This window comes from Cebus imitator, unplaced genomic scaffold (assembly GCF_001604975.1).
Source record: "Cebus imitator isolate Cc_AM_T3 unplaced genomic scaffold, Cebus_imitator-1.0 Scaffold124, whole genome shotgun sequence".
Classification (NCBI taxonomy): domain Eukaryota; kingdom Metazoa; phylum Chordata; class Mammalia; order Primates; family Cebidae; genus Cebus; species Cebus imitator.
Window position 1 is genome coordinate 6,712,496 of NW_016107439.1, and position 15,911 is coordinate 6,728,406.

Genomic DNA, 15,911 nt, shown 5'->3' on the forward strand with positions numbered 1-15,911 from the left:
GTAGGGTCGCACACCTTGGTCCCGATAGGGACCCTTTCTCGCCTGTGCCTCGCGTGCAATCCTCATTTCCCCCCACCCCACTTTCAGAGGCTCCCTGGAAACGGGGGAGGCTCAATTCCCCCACAGTTCTCCTCCCCAGCGCAGTTAAAACATAATTTCGATACTTATCCCCAGAAGCCTATTTGCGACTACAATAACATCCAGGACGCCCGCCCGGCAGGCAGCACGCTAGCCTGGCTCTTTTCGAGTCAACTTTGCACGCCGAGGTTACCGCTGTCTGCCTGCCTGCCTGGTGTTTGCTGCCCGAGCCTCACGCTCCTTCTCTTATTGTGATCGTCGGCTCCCGAGCAGCTGTCAAACGCATCGTTTCGCAGCACTTGATCCGAACCCGGCTGCCTCCAAGACATGGTCTTGGGCAACCGTGGGTGGGCAGGGAGGGAGATTATTTTATTTCGTTAAGAGGAGTGAAGAAACGGAGACGTGAGGACCGCAGTTCACTGTAATGAAAAGAATAATTGCAAAAGTGGGCTGCCTGCCCCTAGCTTTTCCCGCTGTGGTTGCGGAGGTGGTCTTGGTTGAGGGGGCTGTGGTGTGAAGTACCCATCCCTCCTCTCCTTTCCTACTCTCCCCTCCAACCCGTTCCCTTTCCAGCTCATATGTCAGTTTGAAGTCCAGGGTGTTATTATTACATGTGTGCGCAAAACAGTGTTTGCTGACGATGAGGCTGGGGGACGTTCCTGGCAGAAAGAAGTCTGATTACTTGGTCATCTTGCTGTTTAAAAAAAAAGAAAAGAAAAAAGAAAGAAAAGAAAAGAAAGAAAAAAGGTGGGATGTGTGTGTGGGGGGGGGGGAGAAAAAATCTCCTCCCAATTATCAAATCCTACACACAATCCAGGAAGTAATCTCCATAGCTTGAACTTGAATCCCTAACTAAAGGGATATTTTGGGGGGTTACTTCGATAGTGGAACTGAAGGCAATTTTAAGTGTATTTGTTTTTCCTTCCATGGCTTTGTAAAGAGCGGCGGTGATGAAGACAAAATTGAACATCTACAACATGCAGTTGCTGCTTTTTGTTTTCTTGGTGTGGGACCCTGCCAGGTGAGACATTTATTGTATTTGACTATGTTAATACAGGGTAAAGGTGTGTTTCTTGTACGCCATCAAAGCTTTTGAGAGTCTAGAGTGTTTTAAAGAATCTCAGAAAAGGGGGTGTATGGGGAAAGTGCACTATGAAGTAGTAGACTGTAAAAACTTCACTGCTTCTTGTTCTTAGTGATAAGCTCCAAAAGCAAACAGAAACATTTTCAATGCAGAAAATTCACAGAAGAAAAGAAAATCCTTTTAATGATATATTACTACAAGGAATTGAAGTGATTAGTATAGGCACTTAGAATATAACACCAGGATTCAGTAAGGAAGCCAAGTTTCCCTTCAAAGCTGACAGAAAAGTACCAGCTAAGTGATTTGAGTGTTAACTTAATTTTTTCCCTTTTTCTTTTCTTTTTTTAATGGTATGGCTCCTTTAGTCATCATAGAAAACTCCAATGATGTGTGAGTCTTAAACCTCTAGGTGGAGGTAGTATACAACTTCACAATCACAAACAATAAAACAAAAGCTAGATTTATTAATCATAAACTTTTTAAATTATTAGGATCTTTTTTGTCTCAAATGCTTAGAGTCAGAAGGAGTACTTATTTAAAATATATAATGAATTTTCTTTCACCTATCCTCTAAAAACATGAAATTAATTTCTATTGCTTTCAGTAACTTCATCTTAGTTGCAGTCTTTCCTGATTTTCATCATCAGTGGGCACCTTTTCTTTAATGCCTTTAGGATATGATTTTCAAAATACCAGAATACATAATATATAAATTTTATAAGAATATTCCTGTAACCACCCATTTTTAAAAAAACAAATGTCTTTATGACACATTTATTTCTCTTTTAACTTTTTATTTTATTGTCCAAGCAATGGTCAAAGTATGAAAACATTTCTTAGAATTGAGAGGCCATCTATCTTATAAAGACTTGTTTTCATTTGGAAAATATCTACTAACTTAACATCTACATATTTATTTGAGAAAGAAAATATAAAATATGATTAAGAAAACACTTTTAAGTGAAAATCTCTATGTGGAACTTTATGAACTTCTTAGTTACTGGTTGTAAAATTAGCCTAAGTGGGCAATATAGAAACTTTTGAAGCCAGAGAGTATAAAATGATGCACTTATTTAATTTGTAGATGTTTATCTTCAAGATTTTAATATTTTCTCTGCTCTTAAGGCAATATTTCTTTGAAGTTGGTTGCCAGTTTTTAATGTATCATGACTAGTTTTAGCTACTAGCTCTGTAGTTATTTAAATGCAAATTGACACTTTCCATAATATTTTATACAATGCACCTTGATCAGAATGTAATTACATATAATATTTTATTTTAAAGGAGTGGACAATCCATGATCAATTAATAATCATTAAAAATCTCAGTATTTAGACATATTTCTCTCAACTAGTTTCCTGTTCTATATTTGAGCAGTAATGCTTATGCCAGTATTTTATTCTATTATATAAATGATTCTTTTTCAGGGCCAGTAATTTAAATCTCTGATTCATTCTGAGAAAAAAAAATGGCAGTGGAAAGGGACATTCTGTTTTATACATTCAGTTGCTTCTGCAACAAATGGCTGCATGTCACAAAATCAGATGTTTGGCTTTATGATGGAGAAATAATGGAGAAAGTCACATTTTCTAAATATTTTCTGGTTATATTTTAAGACCATTTGTCCTTTCTACAAATTTATTATTTTAAAAAAAGTAACTAGGCATTTTAATATTTACATTGCACCTTATTGCTCTTCTCAGAAATCAATCAGGAAGAACTAGGCTCTAAGGCTCTCTGCAGCTGTGTATGTGTTGCTGATGCTTTCATAGCCCACCTCCACCTCCTGGCTACATTTTGCCTGGCACATAGCCAGTGGAGTTTCCCTGATGTCTATATTGTACTTGGCCATTGGGTGGAGGTATACCCAAAGTAAGGAAAAAAATCCCGATTTAAAAGAGAAAAAGACATACGAAAAAGAAAGACACTTATGAGAGAAATAGAAAATATATTTACCTCCAAAAAGGCAATTTATTTTCCAATTCATATTGAAAACAGTTATTTCAGCAGTCTGTTTGATAATTGGACTTTTGTAGCTGCAGTATAGCAATACTAATAGTGTTTGCATGTGACAATCTATGATCATAATATGCCCCAGTAGACAGATTTAGAAAGAAAATGAATAGTCCACATAAAATTTTCAAGGGGTAAGAATCTCAAATAATGTTAACACCAAACTTCTGATATTCTATTTAGAATCTATTTCAACTTCATATTCACCTATTTTTGCAGATATATTGGTATTTATAGCAATTTTAAAAGGAGGAAAACGAGTGGTACTAATAGCTCAGGGAGTGCTAAAATTTAAATTAAGGAAGAAAAGCATTCTGGCATTTGCAAAACACACATGTATATATATCAGCTTTTAAAATTATCTGTTTAGGTTGGTGCTGGCTAACATCCAAGAAGATGAGGCTAAAAATAACATTACCATCTTTACGAGAATTCTTGACAGACTTCTGGATGGTTACGATAATCGGCTTAGACCAGGACTGGGAGGTAAAAATAGTTTTCCTTTTTTAAAACTCTCATAAAATAATACCTTTAAAAGTTAAGGGTAATATTCCTATTTTAATATATTTTATGTATGAATATTTCACTGTGTATATAAAATCACAGAAAATAGAAAGATATATGAAAAAGCATTATCTGTGATTCCTTTTATACACACATAATGTATTTAACATATCTTTCATAGAATGCCTAAAGTCATCTGGATCCTAGAGTTTCTGCATGAATAGTTTTTAAGTTAATTTATTTCAAATGGTTAACTTTCTCACACTTAGAGTATGTTAAAGCCTAGTATTATTGAGCAGATATACTTATATAGTATATTTACTTTATTTGATCATATTTTCATATCAGTTCAGATATACAGAAATAAGGAACATAAAAAGTATAAGAATATAGTGGTTGAGTTTTAACAAATACACTTTTTAGAATTCTATAATGATACTTCTTTACACATGCATAAGATATTTCTAAAATACAGTACAAGTTTGTTATTCTTGAAATTTTCAGACATTTCAGATATACACTAGATATAGGTCTAAATTTTTTGATTGAGGCACAATTTGATTTCAAATTTAAACATTAATTTTTTACTCAGAAAAATAACTATATATATCTTTATTCAAAAGGGGAAAAGAAATTGGGTTTGGCCAATATGTTAAAATTTTAATGACCACATTTACAGCTTGTATGTTTCATAATCATTGAGATGTTTAGTTTCACAGTTAATTTAAGACAAATTAGTTGAACAGTAGGCAATAATCGAATATTTATATAGTTTACCTGGTTATTGCCAGGTTTGGTGACTTCGCAATGCTAAGTTTCTGGAAAAGATTTGTGTTAGTCTGACTATATGCCTGAGTATTTATGCAAATAATTCCTCTAAAAATATAAATTTTGTGTGTATGGTTTGGATTGTCCATGGGTAAGAAAAAAGTCGGAAGAGACCAGGCTGGTTCAATAATATGCCATTTAAATTTGATTAGTTTTTTACTTGAATCCTTGAGTAATATCTTATATTTAAATCCCAGAAAGGAATAATGTTCACGTGTATATGACACATTGCATCCTGAAGGAAAAATTCAGTTGTTTAATATATGCTCAATTTCTAATAGGAAAAATAAAAAGGAAAAGAATATCTGATTAGTAATTTGTATGCCTAATAAGCATGTATATAAAGAATTACTGTCCATGTTAACATATGTGGCAATAAACTATTGGCCAAACTCGTATAAGAGAAGTAAGCCTGGTAAGTAAGAAGTAAGGCTCTCGTAATTCACAATGGTACTTTAAGAGATAGGTAGCACTAAGGCAGATTTTTTTTTTCTAAACCATAGATTTTATTATTTTTAAATAAATCATCTACTGTCAAATTTTAAAATGTTCAAGCTAGACTGTAGACTTGTCTGTGAATTTTTAGGAGGAATATTTATCCTCTGGGTGTGTGGTTGGGTAGTAGAAACTACCTGTTTGAGGACTTACATATTGTTGTCGATCTCTTTATATTTCCTTTTAAAATCTTGCATCCTTTTTATTTCCAATGCTTGCATTCAAATAGATTTTGTTAATTGGGTTAATGTAATACACTAAGTGGCTTTTCTTGCATTATTTTCTTCCTTTCGAAATCCTCTGATACTGAACACAGCTAATATCTCACAGTCAGGTCAGTCTTCTTTCAGCTTTATACTCCTTTTTATATGCCACTCTCTTCTCTTGATCAAGTGCCTTTGGTGGCTCCCCATTTCCTTTGGTAGACGGTGGTGAGGGAAAGTGGAAGGAACATAGTCCTTGGAGGCAGATATATCTAGACTGGAATTCTGCTCCATCCACACGCAAAGTTGTGCCTTGGCCATATCACCTCTGTTTCCTTTTATTTAAAGTGGCTATTATATATATTTACCTTTCTACCTTATCGGGCTGTTGAGTTGTTTATATAAACAAAAAGTGTACACAAAGCATGTGCTACATACTGGCAGTTCAATGATATCAATTCTTTCCCTCCTCCCTTGGATTGCTAATTTAACAAGGATTTCTGCAGTCTACTTCTCTGGTGTCATTTGCCACTTTACCCCACCTCCTATTCTTCCTGCCCTTCAAACACATCTATTTATTTTCTCTCTTGATAATGCATCTTATCTACTCCCTTGTTTTTTGGTCATATGATCTCCTCTGGCTAGAATCATTTTTTCCTCACCCCCTCTGGTGATCCAAACCCTACCTTTCCTATGAAAATCATCTTAACACCAGTCCTTTTTAGTAAAGATATTTTAACTAAATTGGAGCACCCAGAATAAATTTTCTCTCTTGATTTTTTTTAACTAGTCATTGACTCTGTGTCTCCTGGTACATATGTGCTATCACGTGTGACTTATTACCATTTTATGTTTCTCTTGTTACCTTATTAAGATTCAAAGCTCATTGAGTCAAGATGTTGTATAATAAATCCTCTGTTTTCTCAGCAACTAAATATTAATTTGCATATTGTGATCATAAAATAAATGTTGATGCTTGATTAACTTTTCTGTGACCAGTTAATTGTCTAGAAAATGGGACTACTCATATCTGGCTGACTTTTGAGTTAGGAGTGTTGAGGTGGTATGTTGAGTATTGCTCTGTAGAAGAACAGTGTGACTTAATGAAGCGAACCTTGCTTTAGACTGGAGATTTAGTAAAATCCTGGCCCTGGGGCTAAGCAGTTGTGTGACCTTTCAATCCTTAGCCTCTCTGGATCTATATTTGTCATCTGTGAAACAGGATTTCTCGTGCCATTCTTAAATTTTTGATGAATATTAAATATGATATATGCAATGAATTTAGCACAGTAACTGGCAGTTAGTTTATAAATTACAATCTATAAGATATTGAAGTCTTATAAATGACATATAAGACTTATAAATGACAACTAAAAGACTCTGAAGAACTTTTTAAATGTACTGTTGCAAGTTTAAATTATTATCTGATTACTTCTGCATCCAAAATTTTTAGTCTGAAGGCACACATGTCATTTCAAATAGAAAGCTCAGGGAAATAACCTATATCATTATTTCCCAGAAATGAATAATAAGGGAAAATGGCTTTAATTCAATTTTAATATATTAAACTGAACATCTCTATTGATGGGCAATCTAGTTAATCCCAAATACTATTTTCTTTCCTTTATAACTTTAATATAAACGGGTACATAGAAAAGGGGAACCAGTTTTGAACTATGAGTTAGAAAAATTGTTCTTTTCACCTGGCCCTTTCACTTACCACCTCTTATTGTAGGCATTTTGAGCCTTGATATTTTCTTTGGGAAACTGGGAATAATAGAATTTTATTCTAAGAGGAGGAGAGTCCATTGTGATTCATTTATATGGCAAAGATTATATAATATATTGAGTAAAAAACTTAAGGTATTTAATGATTAATAATAGATCCCTTTAAAAATTTAAGTCAGAGCCTGCCCCTCAACTGCTCAGATCCTTGCAGTGGTGTCCTATTCATTCAGAATAAAAGCTGGATTTCTTGTGGGGGCCTGTAAGGCCCTGCAAGGTTTGTCTCCCCACTCATTCTTTAACCTCACCTCACACAACTCTCCCTCTTTCTAACATTGCTTTAGTCACATTGGCTTCGTTCCTACTTTTTGGACATGCTGAGATGCTCTGTGGAGCCTTTTCCCTGGTATATCTACGGATCTCAACCTCTCAGTGAGGTCAACCCTGACAAACCTAATGAAACTCCAACCTGTCTGCCATAAGCAATCCTGATCCCCTTTGCCCATTTCATTTTTTCTTTGTGCTTCCCTAGCATTTTTAATATATACCATTATTTATTTATTACCATTATATTAATTGCATATGTTTATCCCTTTTGCTAGAATGTATGCTCTATGAGGTCGGGAATTTTTGCCTGTTTTGTAGCTTGATTCACTGATACATCTATGCTAAGCATCTAGAACAGTAACTAGCACATAGTAAGCACTGAACTAAATATCTCTTGAATGACTCAATTTTATTAACTAATCTCATTTTTGCTTTTAGTATGCCACCATGAAAATGATCAACTATAGAGCTTAATTCATCCTTAAAATTAATGGAGTGATGATTTAATTACTACCTCAGCCTCTCACTATTAACATCAACATATTTGAAGTTGATTTCTTGGTGATTGGAATAATTATTACACCAAATACTCAGACTCCTGACTTATAGTACCTGTGATTCTGCCATGAATGAACTGTAATTTGGAGTGATTCATTTGTCCCATCTATGACTTAATTTGCTCATCTGTCAAGTGGGAGTAGGAATTCCACATATTGTATTTATATCTCATAGGGATAGTATATGGCTCAAGTAAATTGAAATTCTTAAGAAAGCACAATGTGGCATGCAATTGATAGGTATTAGTATTGTCAGATATAGCAGAGGAGAATTCTTCAAGGAGAATATTATGTTAGGGAGTATTCTTCAAAAACATGTCAAGAAAACACTGATAGGTCTTATGCATTTGGCAGTCTTACTCCACTGTGGCCTGAAAACTTGAGATGAGATTGCCTCAAAAATCTTATCTACCAAGACCATGCATTCAGATTAGCTAGAAATAATAACCAAATCAAGTCTTCTTTTTGTCTTTTGTCTTCAATTTAGTCATTAGAACTAACAAGTTGGGATGCCACCCAAATGAAAATATTTCATAAAGGGTTTTCACATTGTTAAATGAATAAAAGGAACATTCGTTTCTTGGACAGATTTTATAAGGTCATTGGAAAATTGAATGTGTAGACAGGCCTCATATATTCATGAAAGCTGATATCCACATGCTCAAGAATAACAACTCTTTGAAATGACAGGCCTTGGAATCTAAATTATAGATTCAGTCTGGAAAATCTAGATTGAGTACCGTGCTTAACCGCATTTTGAAAAGATGTTTCGAGGAGGTTGGCTAGTTAGAACAACTCTGCCCCAACTTGATGCTTTTGTCTTATACTCTGAAACCTTGAAGATACCTTATGCTTAAAAATCATGAAAAACTTGAGGTCTGAACATAGAGTCTGATGGTCAGTTTGCAGCTTCACTCTTGGATATTTATCTTTAGGCTGTGGGTAGATGTATGATAACATATTTCTGTGGATTTTATTACTCCTTAAATTTATTTAAAAAATAAAATAGAGGGTACTGAGTGGGACAAAATTAATACTGAAAAATCTGATCTCTCCCAGAACCTAAGAGGAAGTCTGACCTCAAAAGAGCATTGTATTACTTCATAAAGTAATGGTTAGGATCAGTGCCTGCTTTTGAATTCTGTTCCTGTTGTATATTAACAATATAACTTTCAGTACATTGCTTAACCTCTCCTTGCTTTGATTTCTTTATTTGTAAAATTATAAGACTTGTTGGTTTGTTTTGGGCTTATTTTAGTTTTTGCATCCAATTCCTTCGGACAGTGGCTGACAAACAGAATAAGAACTCAATACATGTAGAAATTATTATCGTTATTGTTGATCCTCCTACCACTTCTACTAGAAATGCTATAGAATATATCAATCCCTGTTACACTTAATTTATAAAATCTTTGATTTTCCAAACATGATAAACTTGGAGCATACAGAATTCGACTTTAAAGAAAGAAGTTATTTGTGTGTTTCTTATGCATTCAGTCTTATTGTGTGGGCACATCTTTGTACATGAACAAAATCCCTGAAAACAAAACCAATGATCATGACATATAACAATTTGGCATCATCAATTCATGATAATGAATTTGCCTATAGAAGCAAAGATGTATTTACAGAATAAAAGTTCATCATATGATATAAATGATGATTTTAGAGACATATTATAAAACTGAAAGCATGGTCATCACCCTAACATGGGATATACCAGATACTTCAACAGCAAAACCTTGAAACTTTAACATCCTGATGCTTGATCACATCATACTTATCTTTATGATTATGGGTGGAGATATCAGGTTGGAGAGAACACACTGAGAATGGCTTCAAATCTCAGTACATAAAATTGAGGGGGCGAGGAAAAGATGGGGAAAGGTAGGTTGCAAGATGAGTAGAAAGAAGAGATTGAGCTGAGCTGTTAAATAGTTCTAGTCTCAGTTGAAGGCAGAGTAAACTCCAGATGTTAAAGCTTCTACTTCTTTGAAAATCTGTTATGTTTGGCATTCTCCTGATTCAGGCAGCTGCACTCAAGGCTGATGCTCCTTCAGAAGCATGAGGCAGCTGAGAATCTAGATTCTCTTCCCTTCAGACTCAGATTCCTGGGGTCTCCTAAAGTTCATTGAGTAGGATACCCTTCAGAATAAGCCTTCTGCATAAGAAGATTTCAGAGTCCTTTCATGCTCTGCACTAGATCCACCCACTAGACTGCCTAAAGATCACAGGGAACACTGCAATTTGTTATTTCATGAGTGAGAAAATGAAAATAAATTGGGATGGTTTCATACAAGTGTGTAAATAGCTTTTGATAAAAGTGTAAATGCTGATATAAAGTCATTTGTCATTTCTTATTTATTTAAATTTACTTTGTGGGAGGGATGAAACATGTACTAGCTGCCTGAAGTGGGATGCCATTAGGGGGGCTGTAGACTTGTGGACACAGCTTTCAAAGTCAGTTTCTTTAATTTTGTCTGGGGTCTGTTCTACTTCTCTCCATATGGCATGGAAATAGCATACCGATGGACTTCATCACAGTGCATGCTAGGTTCAACTAGAAACATGGTAATGTTAGGTACAGCTTTTTGCAATGCTTTTTAATATTTTGAGGCATGATTAACAAGCATCTTAGTGTTTCTGCACACCCTCACTAACACTGTGTGTTGCTTGCCCACTCCTTGTTTCAGAATGGGACTAAGATAGGCTTCTTAGGAAATAGGGTGAGGTAGTTTTGCGGAATTTTTTCTCACTTGGCTGTTTTAACCAGATATATAGCTTATGATCGTTTTATAGGTTTTATAGGAAAGGCAGACTGAATATGTGATAGCGCTGGTATGCGTTAGATTAGATAGTAGCACTTTCTCCCCACACAGCAAGTGTCAGGCAAAATTCAAGGTGATGTCAGTAAAGTGCATGACCCAGAAAATATTACCTATGTTGTAGTTGTTTTTTTTTTGGAGACAGAATCTTGCTATGTGGCTCAGGCTAGAATACAATGGGGGGCTTACTCTTTTCCCACTGTGGTCTCCATGTCACAGGTCAAGTGATCCTACCACTTCAGCCCCCTGAGTATCTAGGTTTGTGCCACCACACCCAGCTATTTTTTAAATTTTTGTAGACATAGGGTCTCACTATGTCTGGTCTTGAACTCCTGGCTTCAAGTGATCCTCTCACCTTGGCCTCTGAAAATGCTGGGATAATAGGCATGAGCCACTGCGCCTGGCCACTACCCATGTTTTAATGAACTAACAGTAGGGCTTTGTTTGTATCTTAAAACATTTTTGGCAGGAGGCTGAGGCAGGAGAATTGCCTGAACCCAGGAGGCGGAGGTTGCGGTGAGCCGAGATCGCGCCATCGCACTCCAGCCTGGGTAACAAGAGCGAAACTCCGTCTCAAAAAAAAAAAAAAAAAAAAAAAAAAACATTTTTGGTTAATAGTAGTTTGTTTTTTCAACCATCACTTATGTGAAGGTGTTGTCCTCAGTCGTAATTCTGAGGGATAGTTATTTTCACTGTTTCAGGCACAAGCATGCTTCACTCACCATATTTTTACCCCATAGCATTTCAGCTCAGAAGCAGTCAAAGATTTCTTTCTCTCCCACTTAATACACAGTGGGTAAATTGGACCATAAGTATGACCAATCTATTTGTTTTAGTGTTCTATTTTGATTGCTACAGCTCAATCACCTTGTAGAAATCTATATTGGTAGTGAAGATAGTGAAATGAACAGATTGGCCAGTAAACAATTCATTACTTTTCAATGTGTTAACATGGAAAGAGTCAAATGAAATTGTTCTAGTATTTTGTTCCTTAAAATGTGTTTTGAAAGAATATGATATGCCAGCCATGCTACTCTGAAGGACATAAAGACATACAAGGTGTGGTGTTGGTCTTCCTGGAGATGAAGACCCTCGGGGGAAGATAAGGCAAATACACTATCATTTTCAAAAAAGCTTGAAACCATGCAACACATGGGCCATTATAAGAACATACTATTGAAGTTTAGAGAAGTAAGAAATGATTTTTACTTCTATCATATAACTGAAGTTAGTGAAGTTTTGTAGCTATAAGGATAGTTCATTCATTCAACTGTTTCTTACTAAGGGCTTAGGATTTGCTGCATACTGTTTTAAATGCTGGAAATACTATGATGAACAAGACCTAGTCTGCATAAATTCATATCACACCATATTTTGGCTCTTTCTGACTTTCATGTGTTCTAGGCACTGGTTTCTTCTTTCTCTTCTTAACTAAGAATTCTGTATACCCACTCTGTTTTCTTAATTAAACTTTTTAAGTCATCTCTCATAAAGGGAAGAGTGATTTCTGGTATAGTTGTTGTGAGGCAGATAATTATGATATCTACAGAAGAGTGTAAAACTCAGGGAGCACATTTTATCTGTTTGTAGCAGGGATGTTTAGGGTGTTTATGTTAAATGTGGCATTCCCAGCAGTACTAAGTGACTGTTAATTCCAACAGAAACTTCTGGATACTCCACTTATCTTCTTTAGAAAAACATATCTTCTGTTTTATCTTAATTTTTTTTGAGCTACAGGTGAAAGAAAAAATAGACATGAATGGCAAAACAAAAAAATATATGAAGAATCATATGATGAGAATTATGTTTATTTCTTCTAAATTTTTTGTGTTGACACAACACAGAATTCTGAAAATTTTTGTTTTTAACTTAAAATACCCTCATCCCTTGAGGTACAGATCTTATCATTTACAAATAAGGTATTATAACAATGAAATTAGTGTTTAAATATTAAAAGATTTCATATAGAAGCTAATCAAATTAGGGATATCAACTTATCACCAAGTTTAGATTCTTTCAAATTGTTTACTGGATTTTGCAGTTTAAACAATTAGCATTAGTGGTAGTTTTGGTATTTTGTGTTTCTACTATACCTTTTTAAGGTATAATCTTAATTTGATGTATGAGTTAAATCTATTTCATCTTCTCTATATTCCTTGTTGTTTATTTCAGTATTAAAATTTGTTAAAATTAAAAAGTTTCACATAAAAATACAAAAAGTAGCATTCTTTCATGAGAGTATCCATTTAATATATTTTTATTAACATTCAGATTGTCACAAGCTTATTGGGGAATGAATGTAAAATGTTTCAGGGATATATGTAATGCCATTTTTTAGTATAGCAGCATATCAGTATTCTTAGAGGATATAATTAGGGCATTAATAGTTTGATTTAAAACATAATAAAAAGTAAGATGTTTCTTCTGATATATATATATATATATATATGTAAGTATGCATATAGTATCTATAGAAAAATATGCTAAAAATAAGGTAATACTATTTTCAACTGTTTTGTGGAGATAGCTAGCAAAGTCTAATAACTTTATGAATATTTCAGGAAAATATTGAAATATATGAATATTCCAACATAATGAGTAGTACACTTGGATTTTGTCTGTGAGTAGAGGAGTAGAGTTACATCTCAAGGTTAAGGAAAGTTGAAGAAGGAATAAAAATTATAAATGTCTCCAAATAGTATTACAAAATAAATTATTTAGATTATATTTTGTAATGGCACCTAACATATATTAGTAAGTGCTGGGAAGACATTTGGCTTCCATTAAGTTGACAAAAGGATCAGATGTTTTTAGGATTATGTATGTTAAAAACTTTCCAAGACAGAAGATAACTGTCTTGAATTGAATTGGACTTGAATCTGAGGAGGAGTTTAGAGAAGGAAGACAAATTTCATTGAAAACGTTTAGAACGAGATGGAAGATTTCGTGTTTACTCTTAATTACTTGTGAAGATTTTCAATTTTGTAGCAAAAGATGATGAGATACAAAGATTTTTTGTTTGGAGACTTCAATTTTTTTCAATTACATGACTTTCTTAAGGGTCATTACAATAGAATTCAGTAAGTTAGCAAGAGCAGAGAATTAGGGTAAATAGGACAAATTCATTGCTGTTACTGTGATTATACAGAGAAACTCTTCAAAATTTTCAAGAAAAAACATAATGGGCTAAAATACTACTTAGGTTTGCAAGGAAGATTAAAATTTGGATACCACAAGAGAGGAAGTCTTAATTAAAAGAAAATGGAATTGCAAGGCTGGTGTTCAGTCCAGGTAGCGGGGAATATGAGAGGGTAGATTTAATTAGTTATCTAGGGCATGTAAGGGTAATCACTGAAGCAAAAAAAATGAGAAACTGATGATTGTTGTTAGTAAAATTGCAAAAGAATTGTTCACTACATATTCTAGTAAAAGAAACTTCAGAATCTTAAGAGACTAAGTGGGACAGGCTTACATTGGGAAAATACTATAAAAGAATGGGAGTTAATGTAGAGTCACTTTTCAGGAAGCAGAGGATTTTTAAGAAAACAGGAAAGTGCCTTGATGACTCAAAACTAAAACTGAGGATCCTTTTATCATTTTGAGTAGTTTCGGCTTAGTAGCAATTATAGAATTGCAGAATCAGAGATAACTAACAAGAAAACCATATGTAGAAGAACCCTATTATTAGTAATACTTACATTGAAACATGTAAGTTTTAAAATAGATTAAATATCAAAAGTTGACTTTTTATTATTCAGGTATATACATCAGAATAACAGTATCTGAACTCTTAAAGGAGAAAAGGCAATGTAGTAGTGAGGAGAATATTGCTATAACAGAAAGCTTTATTTCAACTTTTATGCCTTCGAGCTTCCCTGATGAACTGAAGGGGTCTGGGAGGTATTTTTGGCTGCTGCCAAATTGATGGCATAATTAATATCTTTAACAGAGAGGGTCATTTAGGATTTACGTTATTATCTATGTAATATAGGGGTGATAAAAAGTTCCATGGGATACAGTTCCTGACTCACGATGAAGATTTACGTTCAGATGCTCATTACATAGATGTTGACAGTGTTTGCCATTCTCTTTTAGCTGCTACCCCACCTTGTCTGGTTTTTGTCATTTTTTGATTACAGCTTCTAAGACAGGCATCTAAGCTTCAGACATCTGATTGCCACCAGTTGCAGGGGGCAGCTGCAATTTCTGCCTGTGTTGCTACTGCATTGGAACAGCTGGGATATTAAGAAAAATCTATCAACACATAAGGAAATTGGGCAGGTGCATGTTTAAGTGAGTAGATATGAAAGTTAGTGGGGTGGAAGCAGATGTCTCTGCATCAAATCCCTTCCCTTTAGGGAACAGTTTTATGGCATGTCATCTCTGTAATTTTCCCCACCTGCTTAGAGAGGGTGGTGTAACACTTTACATACTTCTGTCTGAAGACATTAAAAAAAGATATAATAATCTCAAGTAGTGTTTTATACCACAAATTTAAGCCAGTTGGAAAAAGAGGAAACTGCTCTCTAGCATTGAATAAATTATCAAATATAGGTAAGACAATAATTACCATAGTAGTTTTAATCAGTTAGGGATGTGTTAGCCTGAGTGTAATTGGAAATTTAATCTGCAGTGACTTCATTGGGGGTTATTTTTTCTCACAAACAAGAATTTTACCAATAGGTGGCTTCTAGCACTGAGTTCTTACAAGATGGCTTAAAGGACATTGACTCTACTTTTCCATTGCCTTCCTTAGTGTTACCTTCTCTTTATGCTTTTGTCACCTCATGATTCCAAGATGACTGCTGCAGCTCCAACTATCCCATATACGATTAAGACCAGAATAAAAGGAAGGAACGGCACCATCTGTTCCTTATGTCGGAAAAATAAGCCTTCCAGGCACTTGTGGCTGATTTCTTCCTTTATCTTCATAGCTCTTTTCAGTTAGGGGGACATCTGGGAAAATTATTGTCCTATTTGGGTTTGGGCACATTTCTACCATAAATTGGACTTATTGGAAAGGAGGAGGATGTATTTGATAATCAGTAAGCTACTGGCAATGTCTTTCACATTTGCTAACTCTTTAGTGGAAAAGTTACTTATTCTCTCTGTGCCTCCATTTCCTCCTCTCTAAAATGTGCATATGAATAACATGAATGGTGATTGTTAAGATGCATATGTTGATTATGTTGATTCAATAAGTTTATAGTTTATGTGGGGCTCAAGATGCTGCATTTCCAACAAGCTCCTATGTGATACCCGTGCTGCTGTT

The 15,911-nt window shown here is 34.7% G+C and overlaps 1 protein-coding gene across 8 annotated transcripts in view; it reads left to right on the plus strand.

Annotated features, from left to right (window-relative positions):
• The window catches only part of GABRA2 (gamma-aminobutyric acid type A receptor subunit alpha2), a 146,455-nt gene that overhangs the window by 618 nt on the left and 129,926 nt on the right, over positions 1-15,911 (plus strand). For 4 of the 8 annotated variants that reach the window (XM_017540341.2, XM_017540342.2, XM_037742653.1 and 1 more), the window contains exons 2-3: positions 1,019-1,099; positions 3,546-3,661. In XM_017540341.2, the coding sequence (XP_017395830.1) occupies positions 1,029-1,099; positions 3,546-3,661 (187 nt within the window). In that variant the 5' untranslated portion in view covers positions 1,019-1,028. Of the gene's footprint in view, positions 1-147; positions 500-540; positions 566-1,018; positions 1,100-3,545; positions 3,662-15,911 lie in introns of those variants that run through there. The other 4 variants (XM_037742652.1, XM_037742650.1, XM_017540340.2 and 1 more) reach the window with 4 other exon arrangements.